The 20,596-nt window shown below is 39.3% G+C and overlaps 1 protein-coding gene across 1 annotated transcript in view; it reads left to right on the top strand.

The window, feature by feature from the left end:
• Positions 1 to 20,596, top strand: part of RABEP2 (rabaptin, RAB GTPase binding effector protein 2) — a 472,624-nt gene that overhangs the window by 394,483 nt on the left and 57,545 nt on the right. Inside the window, exon 13 of the mRNA XM_044087055.1 lies at positions 11,840 to 11,938. Coding sequence (XP_043942990.1) covers positions 11,840 to 11,938 — 99 coding nt within the window. The remainder of the gene's footprint in view (positions 1 to 11,839; positions 11,939 to 20,596) is intronic.

Here is a 20,596-nt window from a genome sequence, read left to right as displayed (position 1 = left end):
GAGGCCTCAACACTAGCCTTGACATTTGAGAAGTAGATGCCAAACAGTAGTGGGCCTAGCATATGGAGTCTTGTGTTACTCCACTGTTGACTTGCCTCTTGGTGCAGATGATCTCAACAACCCTGACCTCTTGGGTCCTATCTGTAAGCCAGCTGGCAATCTGGCAAGTCCTGTAGGGATTTATGTCTAGTTCAGTCTGTACCTGAGTGGGGTATTGTGCTGAATGCCTTAGCCAGGTGTAGGTAGGCAGTATGCACTGTTTTCCTTTAATCCATTGCCTTGGTTACCCTCTCAAAGAAGTTTACCAGGTAAGTAAGCATGGTCTTCTTTTGATAAAACCAAACTTGGATGGGTCCAATGTCTGTAGGTTGCCAATGTATTTATTGATCAATTCATTTGAGTGGTTTGTTTTTGGGCTTACGTCTGGTAGGTACAGCAGCCTCTATGCAGCCATTTACAGTATTTCTGTGAATAATTCTGCATAGGCTGTGGTGAACTCTGGGCTGGGTGGGACATTGAATTTTGACAAACTGTCACTTAATAGGATATAATTTGCTTTAGAATAGTTTCTAATGCTAACAAGTTTTGCTGGGTTTTCAAAGTTGATTTTTATTTCAATTGCGACATCTCTGTGATCCAACCTCACCAGTGAAGATTTGACATTGGGCTGCAGCGCTCTGCCATATCAGTGAGAACAAGATGCAATGCGTTTGAAACTGTATTTGAAGTGAGCATGAACTGATCAAGGGTGTTTGTGTTAATAATGTCCAGGAAACGTTGTGCCTGCAAGTTGGTGGCAGTATATGTTCCCCTATAGAGGGGTAGCTAGTCTCCCATGAATAGTTAGGTTGGATGGAGAGTGTCAGTAAGTCTAGATAAGAGTTGTGGGATTCTTGAGACCTAGATGGTGGCATATAGCTTACTAAGATATGGTAAGGGGGCGCTAAGTTGATTTGCACGTGTATAAATTCTAGGTTATTGTCCTGCTTCTGCTTAACCAACCTTAACATATACTTGTTGCTAATGTAGAGCAAGACACCTCCACCTTTAGTCTCTGTCTATGCGGCTGATGGTATAAATGTGTGGAAGGCACTGAAGCCTTGCACTGCCAGTGTACTTTCTGTGGCTTTAAACCATGTGTCAGTAACAGCAAAGATGTCTATATTCTCCAGAGAGAGGAGAGCTTGTAGGGTGTGGAGTTTCGTGTTACTGCTCCTGTCATTGAGCAGTAACACCTTTAGGTCCCTTCAGGTTTTATTTGCTATGTTGGAAGGGTTATCACTTTAGTATTACCTAAAAAAAGGCTGGTAAGGGGGGAGATAAAATTTTTGCCAAAATCTGGAAGCCCAGGGGGGACAGGTGGCAAAGCAACGTAGTCTGTTGACCATGTCCTCCCAGGTGAGCTGACACGAAAAACTAAGTAAATCATTAGTCACTCTTTGTGAGGGTAGATATGAGGCACATAACCAGTCTGAGACGCACATTCTGAGAGGTCCATGATGCCTTTATTCATATAATCCAGAGATGTATGTCTGAGGTCATTTACTCCCACATGGACTGTGATACAATCATATGGGTACCTGTGGTCCATTGACTTAAGTGCTTGTGTAACTTGGCAGATCCTGGCTCCTTGTACAGGTTAAGTGAGGCATCTGTGTGTTGTACAGTGGAGTCCCCTATGACAAGAGCCCCAGATAAATTGTTTACTTGCCTCATGGGCTTTGTTTTCGGGGGTCCATTGGGGTGTAGGTGTATGTGCAGTGTTTGGTGTTGCTTTTGGTGTATGATTTAGAGATTGTTTGCAGGCTCAGGGGGTCTTTGAGATTTGGAGTGATTGCTTTTTAGTGCCTCAGTATAAGTTGGTCTGTGAGTGTGATAGATCTAGTGTGTGCACTCTTGACAACATTATTTGTATGCAAGACTTTTGCCTCCAAGAAAATTGTGCCTGTACATGTCTCAGTTACTGTGTTGATTTCTTTAAAGATTAAAAGGTTATCTGTGAACATGAGACAATTGCTACAATGTTTCAAGAAGCTCCTATCTACCAAGCTGGCTACAGAGTCTTTTGGAAATTACGGATCCGTGTTGACCAGGCCTGTATTCTATTAGGGTTTGAGGAAAGGGTCTGCTCTGGCAACTACTATTGAATGCAGCCCTCCTCCTGGCATTAATGATGTAATCTCTTTTGCCAGTGTTTTGAGGTTTCAGGCAGCCAGGCTGTAAAATAAAAACAAGTTATTTGATCTAGTTTGATTTCAAAAGCTAAATAGTGTTATCCCCGGTTAGTGTTTGGAGAGGTAACTCTTTTGAAAAATCAGTTTGTTACTCTTGTAAGAAATTTTTTTATAGGAGTACATTTTTCTTTCATTATATGTTTTATCACAATTCATTTTAATGTAATTCAGAAAAGTTTTTTTTTAAACTTATTTCTATTTTTATTATTTACACTTGAGTGAATATGTGTATGTATGTGTATATGTATATATATATATATATATATATATATATATATATATATATATATATATATATATATATATATATAAAATATACATGCATGCATACTTTATTAAAGTTTTTAAATATGCATATATCTTTAAGAAAGCGAGTCAGCTCTCAAGCTATTATTTGAATTGGTTTAAATAGAGCACTTACTGTTGTTTTTAACAGCTTCAAATGAAGTCTGACTCAACTTGTGTATACACAAAGGTACTTAATCATAATAAAATGTATTTTTTCTTGGATTATCCTGGTACATCTCATCCTGTCAGCATGGTTGTTGTATCTTTTGGTTTCTGGTTTACTCAATGAATTGTGGAACAAACTTGCTGGCTTTCAGTTAAATACCCTGTAGAATGCAGTTTCTATCCAGTCCAGTTATAGTACTTTGGGGAGTATATATATCCTCTAAGAGATCTTGTTAGTAGGTCCACATTTCCATTTTAAGTATTCTCATATATTTCTTCAGAAACCTACCTCTTTTGTCATATTTGTCATTCTAATTCCCCCATGATACAGCCTTACTGTTGCAAATCCGGTTCCATTTCCCTACCGATAAATAATACTCCCCTCTGAAAGCTTATTATTTCTCCCATAGTAGCTGTTTTAGATGGAATATAAATACATGTGAGTGTAAGACTCCTTTACTGACAATAACCCGTTAGTAACACAGCTCTACCATTATTATCTTTCTTCCTTTGTTCTGTCAGTGTTGGAGTTCCTCTCATACAAAAGTATCTTTGATCATCATCAGCAGCAGCAGCAACCTCCTGTTTCCCCATTTTGTAGATGGGCTTAGGGTGTTTCATCAGCTGTCACCATCTGTCTCAATTCAGTGGCACTCATACCTTCTTCAGCAGCCATGCCTGACTGTTGCAGGTTTTCTCTCGCATAGTTCATCCATCTCTTTGGACAGCCTTGTTTCCCCTTGCCGTCTGTCTGTCCCATATCTTCTTCATCAGATTGTCTTCTGATTTCCTGCACATGTGCTCAGACCACTGTAATTGGTTCTCTTTCACCTTCTTTGCAGTTGGAGCTACTTGTGCTTTTGCTCTGATATCCTTATTTCTTCGTCTGTCCCACAGTGTGCATCCTACCGTCTGACCAGGGCACTTCATTTCCATCACCTGTAGCGTCCTCAACTCCTCTGCCTGTACTGCCCAAGTTTCTGTACAGTAGAGTAGCACTGGTTACACCACTGTTTTTGCACCTTTTCAGCTTCTTTGGCATTCTTGTGTCATACACTACCTCTGACAATCTGTGCCACTTGGCTACAGCCCCTCTCATTTTAGCTTTTTACCTCTGTATTCAGATTTCCCTTCTCTTTAACCACCCCTCTCAGGTACTTGAGGCTGTTAACTTGCTCCACTATTTTCCCTTCTATATCAGTTCTCAACTTTTATGATTATGTCCCTTTGCTGGCATTACACTTATCTTGTCTGTACTCTGCTTCGTCCCGTGTGCCTTCAGTTTTGCATTCCATTCCCTTATTCTTTGCCGAAGTACTTGTTCAGAGTCTGCCTGTAATGTCACATCGTTTGCATGCAGCAACTTTGTTGGTCCATCCTATTTGCTAATGTAGTCCATCACCAGTATGAATAGCAGTGAACTCAGAACTGAACCCTGGTGCACACCCACTACCACTGTGAACACCTCTGCGAGACCAAACACCGTTTATACTTTTATTATTGGGTCCTTGTATGTAGTCAGTACTAATTCAGCCAATGTTTCTGGGGCTTCAAACCTCCCAGATTGCCCAAATAAACTTTTGTAGGATCCCATCTTATGCTTTCTCCAAGTCTTGCAATGCCCATTTGAACTCTTTCCTCATCTCCAGCTTCTTCTCAATTGTCTGTCTTACTGCAAACATCTGGTAGTTTGGGCTGCATCCTGATATGAACCTGAACTGCTAGTCACCCATCTTACTTTCAATTACTTTGCGTATTCTTTTATCAGTCACTGTCTCCAGAACTTTCGTGTAGTATGACAGGAGTTTGAAACCTCTATATTGCCCACAGTTGAGATTGTCCCCTTTGTTCTTGTACACCGCCTCTAGTTTGCTTATTCTGTAGTTGTGTGGGATGCACATTTCCCTCCTTACTGCTATAAGCAACCTCAGGAACTATTTCTCCCCAACCCACCTAGCATCTTGACATTATTTGCCGTGACCTCATCTGAGCTTTTTGCTTTCTCTGACTTCATTTTCCTTAGTACTTTCTTATAGTTTGTATGGTGGGATCCTACTCTTCTTTCATCATAGGCTGTGTCTGTGACTTTAAAGCTTCTTTGGGATTTTCTTCATTCAGAAGCTTCTCAAAATACTTCCTTCTGTCTTTGTTGACCTTTGGACTGGTGAGAAGATTGTTGTTAGTCATTCACCCTTCATAAGGGATGCCATATTCTTAATCTTTCTGTCTTTAACTTGCAACAAGATAGAGTTTTTGTGCCATCTGTTAAGCCAATTTCCTGATATGTTGTTATTCACTATTGTAACTGCTCTCTTGGCCTCTTTGCCAGTTTCTTCTTAGCCTGGACTGTCTTTTCTATCTCCTACTTTTTCCTGCACTCCTTCATTCCTTTGACTTCCTTGACTTATGCATTCCACCTTCAACTTTTGTTATGTACCTTATTTTCCTACATGGCTTGGTCACATATCTGTTCTGTAACCCTCAAACACGTACACACACACACACACACACACACACACACACACACACACACGCACACATTTTTTTAAGGTGCTGCCATTCTTCTTTTTCAGCTCCATCTATTTTTTCTCCTCCTCCTCCTGCCCCGGTGCCAAAGTCTCTCTCTCTAGTCAGCTTCTAGGTCTTCAACTTAATCTCTGTTGACCTCAGAGCCTTCTCTGATCACTTCTTGCAGCACTGTTTCATTGGGGATGATTTTTCAATCGCCGATTCTACCCCAGTCCCCTTTCTTTACTAGAGGGAAGTGTACCTGAATTACAAGCTGACCACTCTTGTATGTGATCTTGCAATTATCTCTCTTACTAAACCATGTGTTGGCCACCATCAAGCCATTTGCCAGACAGAGGCTTAGAATGGCACCTCCTTTATTCATGTTGCCCCACCTAGGTAGACCTGCTATTCTGTTCTGCCTGTCTTGATATATGCATTCAGGTCCCCTATTATCAACACTTACTTATGTTGTCCGGTGTTATCTAGTAGGTCCTGCAACTGCTGCTTGAATCATTGCTGTCATAACCCTGCTGTAGGGCATAGGCTGAGATTATGAATAGTGCCCTGTCCTTGCACACTGGAGGTTTATCGCCATGATTCTGTCATTACAATTCCCACACCATTTCTAGTTTGCCCTCCCACTGAATAGTATACTTTGGATCCTAAGCCAAATGGCTTTGCTGCACTGGCCTTCCATCTTGTCTCCTTGATACGGTGCAGGCCCAACTTTCTCCATCGTGTGTTTTCTTCCATCATCATGTCATCCACTTCCAAGCTGAGATCCTGTCAATGAACCTATATTGGGTGAAGCAGTCCTTAGTTCATGTTTGGTAGCTTGATTGGTTTTACGTCTAACTTTTTCTCTGCAAAGCTGTCCCGAGTAGCTTACTGATTCAGGACAGTTGAGCTTTATGGCAGGGTACACACTGACTAGTAGTGCCACATAGAACCCTCCCACCATTAGCATGAGTCCCTGGTGTAGGTCAGAGTAGGCTGGGCCCTCAACCCACTTATCAAGAGAAAATACCCATGCCCATTTTGGCAATATTAATCTACTCAAACAAATCACTTAGTCAATTTTTGCACCATTGAGTGGTTAGCCATGACACGGCATGCAATCTGTGATCTGTGTTCGCCTATCTCGAGGATATTGTGCATCACAGTTGATGCCTAGAGCAGTTGGTCTATACAGTTCTTCCAATAAGCACTGTCTTGAGTCTGTGCTGATGCCCACAACTCCATTCTTGTGCAAGTTTGCAGTGGAAATGCTCCGTATATTTTTGGAAAGTGAGCGCAATCAGACAGAAACACAAGGAGAAAATGCAAACTATATAATGGGCATTGGCCAGAAGTTGGGCTTGAGCCTTGTAGCATGTGCATACAAAGCCAGGACCTTAAGCATTATGCAAACTGTGTCTTCATACGTATCATTTTTAATCCCCCAGGGGAAAGAAATGTGATGAGAGATGGATATGGCTGCTTGAATCTCACATATGGCTTCCCAACTTTCCCTGATTGCTGGATTAAAGTTGCTTCTCTTCTGTCTGGTGTAGAGCGAATTATCATTTTCAACAAACACTCTGTTGTACCCAAAATTTAACGTTTTTTTCTTTCCACCATAATTTTGTCAAGATCAACTGTTTTAAATTCATTGCACCTTTAATAATGTAGGTATTTGTTTGCTTGTCTCATAGACAGGTTTGGAGCATACATACAATGTGCCCTCTCATTTAACAAGTCCTGCTTGCTTATTTGTGTGTTCATAAAATTAATGTTGTCTTTTACTTCCAGTATGTGTGGAACATCAGAAAATATCAGGTTTTCTCTGCATCTTCTAACTCTATTTTTTGAGCAACACTTTTGAGAAGCCTCATGCTCAGCCAGCCTTGTCTGTGTTTCAGCGTCTGATTTTTGCATTTTTATCAGTTTATCTGAATAACTAGTTAAAGTTTGTTTGCTAGCCATTTGACTTTATACTTTCCTTTTATCTGAACACCTTTGAGCATTCAGTTTTATTTTTTCTTGTAAATTACTTGAAGCCATCTGCTGAACCAAAGCTGAAACGTGACCTGCTTTTTGCTGAACAGCAGCAATATTCTTCACAGTCATTTACTCTTTTCTGGATGATTTTCTGGTTACTTTCTCCAAATTTTTTTCTTTGTTGGCATCCAGGTAATGTAATTGGTAGCCCTTACCTTTTCTTGGTAGGAAAGTAGACAAAACAGAGTTTAGACCAGAATGAGTGTTTATTAAAATCAAAGTTTACTCCTGCGCATTTCAGACATTTCAGCAGCTACACCATTCATAAAATGTAAAATTTAAAATCTCGTGGAGAAAAATGTTTCTTTTATTTTTACATAAAGTTATATAAGCCTGCAGACAATGCTATTGCTACATTGCCAAAGAACAGTGCTGATAAAATACTGTTCATGCTTTTTAACTTTTATCCTCATATTTGGGAACTAGTATCCAGTGGGCTTTCTGAGTTAAAAAAAAAAATCTTGTCTCAGTCTTTGGCTTTGAAGCATTAGAATTGTCAGTGTTTTTAACCTTGAAATGCACTCAGTTGTGAAATATTAAGTTAGAATTACGCTTAGCAAGGATTTTAAAAAGTTTGAGTTTGCTACAATAAATTATAATAGTGTTATTGAAAGTATAAAGTCAGAAAATTGGGGAAAATATATCTACACATGCATATGCAGATGTATTTTAATTTTGAAGATTGATGTTAATAAAATACTATTTCAGAAAGGTTTATATATCATGTAAACCACTTTAATGAAGCCAAATGAAGAAGCAAATAAAATATTTTTATGGTATCCTAAAAAGTCTAGGATAACTTTTAATCATTGCATCAAAGCTTGCTATCAGGATGGGTGGCTTCCCAGAAACAGAATAGCTTCTTCTAACAGTCTCTCTGTGGTTGAATCCATCTTAAAAATGAGAAAAAAAAGGAAAACTGCACGAGGTAATTTTGTAAAAATGTGCGAAATAAAATGTCTTTATCTGTTGCAGTTTTACATAACAAGATGCTTTGGCTACTGAATAACTGCATTCATTGTTATAACGAGCCTACTGGATCTAACTGTTAGTAGTAGTTGAAATCCTTTAGACATTTTATTTATTGATAGCCTTTTCCTTCCCAATTCAGTGGAGGGTTCTGTAATACCACAGAAGTTAGCTTAAAAGAAAAGGAAATGACATTTTGTCACAATTGCGTGATGGGCCATAATATTTTAAATAGTGATTATATATTGCAGAAATATGATTTAGATTTAAATGATCATTTGTTCAAAGTATTGTACCGTTTACTTTGTTAGAAATACAAACAATGACAGTGTCAGAAAAAGAAAAGCATATTTTTTTAGATTATTTTGTAGCAATTTAGATATCGTGTCTATCTCGGTTATAAAGAGTGATGATGACAGGATAAAACCAAGAAGACTGTTCTCCGTTAGAAGTTTATTTGTAATACTATAATAAATTAGAGCAAGCTTCCTTATGTTATAGGTTCATAGGTAGGTACTAGGCTATCGGCCCAAGGGCCTACATAAGCCTAGCCAGCAAGGTTCCATAGCTTACGCCAGCCAAGAAAGTTAATTTCCTGTGCCACTGTCCAGCAAAGAGACAGAAGTGATCCCCGGGGTGTATTTCCTATATCCCATCCACTCATCAAGATTTTTCTTGAAGAGTGCTAATGAAGAACTTTGCTTGACATAGATGGGTAGCTTGTTCCAGAGTATAGGAAGTCTCTGGGACAGGAATCTATCCCTCCAGCATGTCCTGTTTATTGTGGTGACAAGGTTTAGGTCCCTAGTAGCTCGGAGGGATTGGGATTTCTTTAGGTGTAGCATGTTGAACAGCTCTGGGTTTGACATAGCCTTATATGTTAGGTAGAGATCACTGCGGAGTAGGCGATATGCTACGGAGTAAAGCTGGAGGTTTTTGAGGTGGTCAGTGTAGGGCATTTGTTTGAGGCCAGTAATCCTTGTGAGGTACTTCTGTGGCCTTTTCAGCTGCTGCAGATGTCTTGTGAGATACATTCCAAAAGGGAAGTTGTACTCTATAATGGGTCTAATGATGACGAGTAGAGGGGAACAATGACCTCTTTTTTTCTGAATGAGAACCCTTTTATGATTAGGTGTGCCACGTAGAAGGACTTCCTGATTACTGTGGCGATGTGACTGTCAAAGGAGAGACTACTGTCCACCTGGGTCCCAAGGTCTCTCATCACGCATTCGGTGTTAAGTAGATTGCTGCCTATGTGGTAGTTCATGGGTACAGAGTTTTTACCAAAGGGGATGACACTGCACTTTTTGGCATTGAGCTTGAGGCCATTGCTCTGACACCAGACATCTGTCTCAGTGAGGCCCTTCTGTAGGATGTCCACATCATTTGGGGACTTGACTATGGCTCCTAGTTTAAAGTCATCTGCGAACTTAGTTAGCCAGAGGCCTTCTGTGTTAGCCTGTACTTCAGAGAAGTAGATACCAAACAGGAGAGGTCCCAGGACGGAACCCTGTGATACTCCACTTGTCACTGCTTTGAGGTCAGATTTGGATTCTGCAACTTTTACAGTGTGGGTTCTGTCAGTGAGCCAGTTGGCAACCCATCTTGTGACATAGAGATTTATACCTAGTTGAGCGAGTTTAGCTATAATTCCAGAATGGGGGATGGTGTCGAAAGCTTTGGTGAGGTCAAGATAGGCTGTGTGAACCACCTTACCCTCATCCATGTCTTTGGTGACTGCCTCAAAGAAGTCAATCAGGTTCAGGAGGCATGATCTGCCTTTCACAAACCCGAACTGGGTGGGATCCAGAGTTTGGAGGTTACCAATGTCTTTGTTTATGAGTTCCATGATGATACGTTCCATGGCCTTGCAGACCAGGCTAGTCAGGCTAATAGGTCGATAGTTCCCGGGATCAGTGGTGGCTCCCCCTTTGTGGAGTGGGATAACTGTTGCTGTGTGCCATTCAGTGGGCACAAAGCCTGATGCGAGGCTATTATTGAACATGGTGCTTAAGTGGGTAGCCAGTTCGTTCTGAAGTTTGTGTAAAACACAGCCTGGGATGTTGTCCGGTCCCATGGATGCTGTGTTTTTGGCTTTAGATAGTGCAGCTACAGGTTAATTAAAACAGTATAAGATTGACACACACAGTTCATATTAGTTAACAGAAATTAAATTTTAATATCTCAAACATAAGCCATCTACTCTATTTTTGGAAGATGTTTTAATATAAATTCTTGCACAGAGCCTTTTTAACCCCTGCACAGAAAAACAATATTTTAAAAAAGAATCCAGGACTGTCATTGATCAAAGAAAATGAACAACACTTTATGAATACAAAACTCTCACAGGTTTCTCATCTATATTTCAGTTGTTTACCCTGGCATAGTTCTCAAATATTTTTATTTTAATTGAACACCTAATATTGTTTAATATCCCAGTACCCGATTTGTGTACAAAAATCTAAATTTCCTCTTCAATATGTCCTGTCTGTTTTTAGGATAGGAAAACTGCAGCAAAGAATGGGAAAAGGTACTTCAAATCTCCTTATAAGGAATTTTTAAATAGTGTCACATTTGTGTGTCAAACTGAAATCAACACAGTCAAAATAAGAGCAAACAAATCTTCTTTTGATAAATACTGAAAAAAATCTCTCTGTTATTTGATCAATAACGGGATAACTGTGTGTTCAGTTATGATTTATTATGGTTGTAAAAGACTCATGGGTTTCTGTTATACTTGAGTATCATCACTACGACTTCTAGCACCCTGTATCAGTAGCTTGTATAATTAAGTATGGTTTTACATCTCTGTTGAGCTTTCCTTTTATTTTTTTTCTTGCATGTGTATTTCATTTTGAAAGTTATAAATGATTTGCATCTGTTGTGATTTCTTGTTTATACATGTTCCTTAAAATTTTAATAAATTAGTTGAAAATGTGAATTACATTTCAGTAGATTTCTTTTTTTGATGACACTCAATTTCAGCGTTTAAATTCCAGCTGTGAGTAGGTTGAATGCATTATTACGTTTGAATGTAGGTTGTGCAACTCACATAGCTATACATATTCTCCCTAACACTTTCTGCAGGGTTAAAGGATACATTTCCACACTAGCAGCAGCACATGGATTATAAGACTCGTAAACAGATGTGATGACCTGTTATCGTGCCTCAGGAACTCCACGCCTCGAGTCCTGAAGTTCATTTTAGTGCATGGAGAAGGTGTTTGTAGCTCTGCTGTTCTGAAAGCAGGACTGTGAACTGTACTTGTCACCTGGAACGGTTGTTGCAGGAGGGTAGTACCCTGTTTTGTGAGACAACCGACAGGAACAGAAGTGTAACTCCTTCACAACATTTTGTATAGAATGTGTATTTTAATAATATACTGCAGTAATAGAATAAAGCAAGGTCAGTGCGTAAGTTGAGAAATGATTGCTGGAGAAGAGCAAAATGGCATATAAATTGTTGCAGGAAAGCATAATTTTAGAGGGTAGTGCTTGTTAAAAAGGAATATAAATTTCAGAGGTCTGAAAGGTCATGTAATCTTTAAGTAGAGACTGGAAGGAAAGAAGCTTGCAAAGAATTAATTGACATTGATTGCAGGTTAAAATAATAAGCCTGTCATTGATTGCAGGATGAGCTGAAACTTGAAGAAGCATTGAAGGAGCTGGAAGAGGCCAGGTCTGCCCTTGCTGATCATGAAAAACTCATAAAGGAGGAGAAAGATGTGAAGGTGAAGTAGATGTCAGCGTGCCACCACCAGCTTGTCTAGGTTGTACTCCGTAAACAGGAGCCGATTTATGCTGCTGTCTAACCTTCTGTGTCACTTTGCTGTGAGATTTGTTAAGCAGTAAAGTGCAATATATCCAGTTTTCCCTGCACCTCACTAGAATTATGTCTCTCTAGTGTTTCTTTGTGTAGTATACCATAATTTATGATTTCACTACTTGTTCTGGAAGTCTAGGTGGTAGCTATTTATGCCCCTGTGTGAATAAGTATGTTCTCGTGTCACCCCCCGGTTATCTTATACTGTCATTAGGTGGGCACTTTTTCTTGCAGAACTTATCCTTTGAATGCTACTGCCTTCTTGGATTTCATTTAAGTTTTTTGTGTTTCTTAATGTGTATATCCGGAAAGAAATGAAAGGATGACTGACACAAGAGAAATGTTTAAGAGGAGCTTTAAGATACATTACACTATAGGTATTTTGACAATTTTACATCATGAGTAAGAAAATAATTTCACTTTTTGCACCTCTAATACTTTTGAAAAGCTATGTGGTTTTCCTTAGTGTTACTGTCTTCTCATTGAATGTTTAGTTTTAGATCATCTTGAATAATTGCGTGAAGTTCATCCATTCTTCTTGTGTTTAGGTTCTTACCTCTTAGTATGTACCCAAGTTTAGCTAGTAGATCTCAGAGTCTCTGTTTCTCAGATATCCTGCATGTGTGAGGAATAGACACCTTGTTGAAGTTTCAAGCAATTTATTCAGTTAAGTAGGTAGATGGATGAGTGTTCTTGTTCTAATACATTACATTCAACAGGTCAGTTATTTAAAGGCAGTTACAGTCAATGGTGGGAGGGTCCAGGGAGCTGATTGGAGGAAAATCTGAAAGATGGAAAGACCAGGATCCAATCCCAAAGATAAGAGGTTAGTCCCTTATTTGCATATTCCTGATAGACCCATGAGGGTTTACGAGCTCAGCAGCCTGTGGAACCTCATTCTTAGTTAAAAGTTTTTTATTTTTATTTTTAGCAAGCAAAGCATGACAACACATAGTGAGCTACAACTGTAGAACTATATTTAAGAAAACACTTTCACCTGAGCTTCATCAGGTCCATGTAACAGAGTGGTTTACACTTTGATCATTTGAAGATGCCTGCTTTTACAAGGCCGTCACCAAATTTTATTGGAGTGTTTTATAACACATGGAATATGAAAGGCAGTGTCTGTCTTTGTGGGGCTCATATTCCTTGGAGCTAATTATGAAAGCTTTATTACAGAACTTTTTCCAGTCTAAATTGTCCTTATTAATGTTTGTATTGCATGTAATATGAGAGGCTGTGCGTACTATTACGGGCTCATATCTCCTGAAATAGATTATGAAAGACTAATCTTTTTTGTATGACAAAAAGATTTAAAGGGCTTGCTTATGTGAGACTCATACAAATGATTAATGTGATTAGTCCCCATTCTTCTTCATGATGATGGCAGATATTTTTACATGCAGGGGAGATGGTCACTTACAGCTACACTAGATGACTGTCATTACTTGGGTAATACATTCATCCAGAGAAATGGCTTATAGTGGAAACAAGTCACAGTGCTCATTTTTACAGAGTTCATAGATGTGCCCAAATACGAGGAAAAGTTAAAGTAAAGATTGAGACCTCAGCTCCTCTTGCATAGGCTTTGTGACCATGGAATAAAAATCCACCAAGTGGTGAATTGCAGTTTATATATGTAAGTATATATATATATATATATATATATATATATATATATATATATATATATATATATAGGTCCCCTTCAGATAGTCGAACTTTTAAAAGCTCGACTTTCATATGGCTGAGACCATATGCTCGAGCTTTAAAAGCTCGACTGGTTTGAATAGACATCTCCATACAACGCGAAACAGGAAGATTTCCCGTTTCGGCAATGTAGTGAGATCCTGGAGTTGGTATATTTAAGTAGCGGGGGGTGCAGGGGGTCTTGCCTCCATCTAGATACATTAGGTTTTTTTTTTTGTAGTTTTTTTTTTTTGTATTTTTTTTTTTTTTTACACGATCGAGGTTTCAAATGTTCGATTATATGGTCTCAGTCATAAGAAAGTCGAACATTTGAGATTTCGATCATGTAAAGTAGACCCATATATATATATATATATATATATATATATATCTATATGTGTGTGTATGTGTGTGTGTGTGTATATATATATATATATATATATATATATATATATATATATATATATATATATATATATTGATTAAAAATAAGAATCTCGGATCATCTTTTAGCATAGGCATACAGGTTCCAATTAATCCTAGGGGGGACCCTGGGAATTAAAATTAGAATATATACTTTGGTGGCAACTGCGACTTAATGTAGCTACACAGCTAGGTAGAATGATGGAATTTCAGTTAGTAGTGTTTTAAAGATGCATGCTGCTAAGTTGTAGGATAAATAGTCTGTTTGTAATATGTAATGCTGGTATTATGTAATGCTGTATCTGCTTACCCTTGGAGCTTTTCTCTCCGGGCCTCCGCTTAAAATGGACATGCATCCAGTCGGACTATCCCGGTCAACAAATGTAAAATAAAAATAAATAAAATAAAATAAAAAAATGTATTTTTAAATCATTATACTAGACAATATTATTTGTGGTTTTAATATAATGTTTTATTATGGAATTTATCCATTTCTTATATGGACTTTTTATAATCTGTAATATGGGAAATTTTTTTTGTTAATTTATGAATGATAGTGATTGAAGCTGCGGTGGTACAGCGGTAGCATTGTTGCCTCACAGCAAGAGGTTCTCCTGTTCGATTCTCGGCTGGAGTGCCTTCTCTGTGGAGTCTGCTTGTCCTCCCCATGGTCAGGTGGCCTCCAAGAGACCTGTGTGAATGGGCGTGCCTTCACTGAAGGTTGGGCGTCAGGCTGGTAACTCGGCACCATAAAAAAAAACATCTACTGCCAATCATTAGCGGACCGGTGTTCTGCTGTGGCGACCCCTCACCGGGAAAAGCCAAAAAGACAAACATGAATGATAGTGATTGGATAATTGTGTTTAATAGGCCACAGTGTTGTATATAAAATTATGGTAATTGTGATACCAACTAGTTCTGATGAAGTCCATTATATTTATGATGAAAGAACTTAACTAGCTTTAATATGTTGTGGTGTTTTACTTATTACCCAACAGTGGTTATATTTGGTCTTATTGACTGCTTTGCGTACTGTTGTTTTGTTATTTGTTTAATTTTCATTATGCTGTGTTCCCAGTTATTCTGTGTGTATTTTTTACCTGTATGTTGCACTGCATGGTACACTTCACCCATTCTCTAGATGGGTAGCACTTTCGGGAGTGTTAACATGTGCTGTTTTTCTAAGGTTTCCCACCAGTTTTAGACTTCTATTTACTGCCTATGGTTTCTTTTTGATCCATGTCATTTTTTTCTCAGATGGATAATAATATCCAGACTTTATTCAGTCCAGCTCTACTCACAGTGCTAAGGATCCAGTCTGTGTGCAAGCCAGCCATGGAGGCAGGCAGGTAGAAATATTGCCACTGGTTGATACCTTCTGCCTCATGGATTCATGCCAGCCTCATTTGGGGACCCTCTTGGGATGCCCACTACATCTTTCTTATTCTTTATACAGTTGGTGCCTAATAGAGGAACTTGTCCATGCTAAGACAGCATAGTGTTTGGGTACATTGGTTTCACACCCTTAACTGTCTTGAAGCCCTTTTATTCCTTTTCCTCCTTGCCTGGTTTCCCCTATCCCACGACCCCTAATCAAGTCCCTGCTAACTTGGTTCACAAAAATCGTTCATTCCTCTGCAGCACAGAGCTGGATTGTTTCTTGGATTTGTTTGTTGAAATTCTTATATTGCTGCTTTCCAGGCTATCCCTGTTAAGAGTGTTGGTATAAAATTAGATTAGGGAGCGGATAAGGATGATAGTACAAACTATTCTCGACAGCTGTTTTCTTTTGTAATCAGGCCAAGAAATTCCCACTGCAGTATGTCCTTTCCTTCAAGCTTTTTCAGTATAATAACTCCACCCTCATTAATTATGCTAATATTGAGTCCAAAGGCCAGCCTAACTTCCAAAACTGCATCTTGCCCTTCTAGCCTCTGATGACTCCCTCCCACTTGGACATCAGGACACTATTGTTATAAAAGTGGCGTTGTCAGGCACGAACTTTGACTCTTTCTTGTTGCAGTTTGTGAGCATTGTATGCAGTACACAGCCTTATCAGTCTGGTGTCCTGGCCTGCTTTTGTAGTCTTGGGTAGTTAACCCACAGTTGAATTTTTTTACTTATTTTTCTTAGTGCATCTTGCTGAAGAAGTAGACCTTTTTGCTTTTGCTGAAAACGGGCAACTTGGGAAGATTTGCTGTAAGACATCAACTTGAGGAGCCTAGAAAATAGATGCCACTTCTATACCTTGTGCATTCTTTTCTCTACCCTTTCCCTTTGATACCCTTGATCCCAAATGTATGGCAAAAGATCAAGGAAGAGAGTCTAAAAATGCTAGTGAGAGAGTTTTTTGGCCCAGGCAATACGGTTTATTTCTTTCGTTAAGGTCAGAACCAATACCTTTGCCTCAGCGAGTGAACCTCCTCACTCTGAAGAAAGGCTTCTTGCTGCACACCAGCATGAGCATTCTAAGGCTGGCAGCTTGTATGATCTAACCCTCATCTCTTTTAGACATAGGCACTTGATTTCAGATGATATTCTAAATCAGGAGTGTCCAATCTGCGGCCCGCGGGCCGCATGCGGCCCTCAGAGCTCTTCCATGCGGCCCGCAACCCTTAAATTTAAATTTAATTGAAATGTAACTTTTTTTCCGTGTGTTTACACGTCCGCGTACTTCTGCTGTTCTGCGCATGCGCCAACTTTCTTTTTTTCACGTTTTTTTCATACCAGCGTCTTTCCGCTGGTATGAGCATGCGCGAAAACACCGTTCGGTCGTTTTTTTTTAATTTGCGGTGAAGGAAGGAGTGAGATTGCGGTGAAGAAAGTGGATTTATTTTACTGACTACTACAACATCTATTCTACAGCAGTAAAAGGTAAGCTAAGCTATATAATTATAGTTGACTGAAGGATGCTTAATATTGGACCTAGACTGAGAATTTTGAAAATTAGACAGAGAAAAGGTGCTCTGTCTCCGAGTGGCAGCCATGTGTAATGTTCATAGAGTATTATGACAAAAACTGTTAATGCTTCATGAAGTGCCTGATGAGCTTGTGTTATGAGATGTGTAAATATACTGGCACTTGTGACTTGTTGCCACTGGCTTTTCTATAGGTGGTCAGCAGCAGGGCATTTAAATTATCTTTGATTTAACTTCTTGGATATTGAGTAAAGCAACAGAATTGTGCACCTGAAAACTTAGAGAAACAGTTCAGAATGATGGCTCCTGCACTGCCATATTTTCATACTTAAGTGGTGTTTTTTTCTAGGACTTTTTATGGTTCTGGCAAGTTCTGTCTGCCCCCATTGCTAGAAGATTTGTATTCTAAAAGACCATAAAAATCACAATTCTAAGATTCAGATCTGGGCTCAGCCTCAGCAGTAGGAGGCCATCACTTCAACAGAAGGCTGTCTTTCCTCATTTTTCTTAAGTGCATGTGTGAACCTACTTGTTAAGAAAGATATCCCAGCCATCCTCCAGCTTAGTACTTTATGTTGATGTATAGCCTCCTTGTTTTGGAGGTTCACTTCATTCTTTGCAGAGGGGCAGTAAAGCAAGTGGTATGTCGTAGCAGAACATTTACTTATCTTTATTTCTGTGTGCATCTCTAAGTCCTTACAGTAGTGCATTTTCATTTACAAGGTGGCATTATTTTGCATAGCTCTTCAGAGCAGTTCGTATAAAAAGATTACCTGTTCTGAACTCAGTGGAAATGCATCCATAAAAGATAGGGCAGTCTTCCCATCAATCTCCCCTTTTGCTGCTCATTTATTTCTTTCAGATGCTAGTTGGAAGAGTATTGAAGAAAGTCTGACAAATTAACCTAAGCCACATAAAAAGGAAAATACAACTTAAATTGCAAATAAATTTGGCTAAGGAAGAAGAGAAAGTGGAATTGTTAACTGAGATGCTGTTTAAGATGCATTGACCTTCTTTCAGATCTCTCAGCGCTCAAGATGTCCTTCTGCAACTCGTTTGTCACTTTTTGGTATCTGTACCACTTAATTTCAGCGCTGTCTGCTTTGAGTGGGCAGCATATCCTTTCCTACTTTTAGTGGTGGCGTCCATGTTGCTAATTTACATAAAAAGGAGAAAATGTTGATTGTCCTGTCGTCATCGTTCTTGTTTAATGTACATCAGGATGGCCTTGCTACTTCAGGATGGCAGTGATGCTGCTTCATGGTCCTTAAAGACGTCTTCATATCAAGAGCTTTCTTTTCTTCACCTGTTTTTTATTAAAGTGAGGGTTTTACCATTCTCCATATTATCACACTAATGTGCATTGTAGTGTGATGTTATCAGTTTTGTTGAATTTGTATATTTTTAAAGTATGCCAAGGTATTCTGGCTAGATTAGAAGATGACCAACAAGGTCACAGACATCCAAACCACTGTTCTACATCTACAAAAGCTGCTGAAGAGTAGCCTGAGTATACTTTGGGGAAAAAAGGGGAGTCCAAAAATTAGTGTATGCATGTAAGCTGCAAGTTTGAAACACATATTCAGAAGAACTGTCGTGTAATATTTGGGAGTAATAGCTTTTTGTCAGAATGACTGATTGAAGGGAGATTTACTTATACTGAGGTTAGTGGAAGACCAATTTCAACAATTAATACGTAAGGTAGGAAGAGACGAGATAAAATGGTGATGTATAATTTACCCACAGAAAAGTCTTTGCCTTGGAAATTTGAAAATTAGAAGTGAAGTGGTAAAGATTTGGAAGGTTTTAATAAAAAATGTAAAATAAAAAAGGGGGGGGGCTTGCTAGTACAATATACTTGGAAGAATGTTGTGATGGCTTTGTTACCTAGATTTAACTGTTTTTTTTTAATAATTAGAATGAGATATTGAATTTTAGGGCAAATATTATGCATTTATTAATTTATTTATCGTTCAAATTCACCTACAATACAGCCAGTGGGCCGACTTTGTATTAGTCTGCATATACCTGGTGTATTTTGCTCTTTAGGTTATGACGCTTTGTTTTTTTTTTTTTTTTTTTTTTTGCTCTTCAGTTTATGTGAGAGACCTTTTTTTTTTTTTTTTTTTTTTGGTCCTCACTTGCTGTTTGCCCCCAGACCATTTCTGTTGACTCAATGCGGCCCTTGCAACTGAAAAGGTTGGACACCCCTGTTCTAAATATTTTGAGGAGGCTATGAAACCAAACATATGGACTGTCTTCTGCCTTTTGAAGGTGCACAATCTTCATACAACATTTATTCTTACACCAGTGTTGCTGCTGTACTTAGTAGAAAAATAAAACAGAAAAGGAGCCTTTGCTTCCACTGCAGGCTCAGACAGTGCCTCAGCTCATTTCTTCGGATTCCTCTGGTGTGCTCCCTTCCACCACCACAGACCAGGGATTAGCCAGGTTTTCTGTGGTTGTTCCAGTGTCCAGTCCAGGCAAGGGAAACCATCTTCTTTGGGTATGGAAGTTTCTCTGGGAGGTTATTTTCAGAGAGGCTGGAGAAAGAGACCTCTTGCCCAAGATGAAGTGCCATCTCTCATTCGGTGTCCTTCCAGATGTTCTTCGTGTTTCACTGTTGCAGTCATTACATTTGGGTTATCTGCTTGCAGGTAGCACTCACTTGGCCTGATTAACAAAGTCTTGGGTCCTGCATCAGTTGCTGTCCCTTCTTCCATGACGTCAGGTCGTCAAGGGTATAAAACATGCAGTCGACGCCATTACATCAGTCTTTCTTGCCATACGGTGCCCGAAGCAGGAGCAGTTTGCAAGTGCCAGTTGGCTGACTCCTGAAATTTTTGTTTTCGAGTTTCAGAACCAAAGTCTTCAACTAAAGCTAAGTACTCCATTGGGGAAAGTTTTTCTTGCTCCTTACCGATGTCAGTAAAAATTAATAATTGCATTACTTGTGGAAAGCAAATACCTCATAAAGATTTTCATTTGTATTGTATTCCTTGCCTAGGCCCTGACCACGACGTACCTTACTGTCGGTTTTGTGCTTTATTCCTTGCCTAGGCCTTGACCACGACGTACCTCACTGTCGGTTTTGTGCTTTATTTAATCAGCGCACTATCTGTCGTCAGTATATTTTCGTCTCTAAATATTTCAGTTCTCGGTTTAATTATCCAGAAATGTCGTCTGTTAGTCATCCGACTACTGGGATTCCAAAAAAATGCAAAGATAAAGACAGAGACAGGCCGCTGAGGTCCAAAACTGCCAACGATGCTTCTCCTAATCCAGTCACCAGTTCGCCGGTACTCAGTGAGGTGCTTTGGCAGCCCCTGATACCCGCTATTTCTGATTCGCAAGCCTCTACGGAGACCCATTTGGAGTCCGGTATGCCATGAGATGTTTCAACTATGGAACCCGCGGGTGTCTCTACCTTGGATGGGCCCGGAGCCACTGTGCAGGCACTGGTTTCTGATGGTGTATTCAGGCTTACGGTCTTGCATATTAAACAGGCACCTCCTTCTTTCCTTAGGCCTAAATCT

Source organism: Protopterus annectens, chromosome 10.part0 (genome assembly GCF_019279795.1).
Source record: "Protopterus annectens isolate FY-2018-M chromosome 10.part0, PAN1.0, whole genome shotgun sequence".
NCBI lineage: Eukaryota > Metazoa > Chordata > Ceratodontiformes > Protopteridae > Protopterus > Protopterus annectens.
This window is presented reverse-complemented; position numbering and strand designations above follow the sequence as displayed.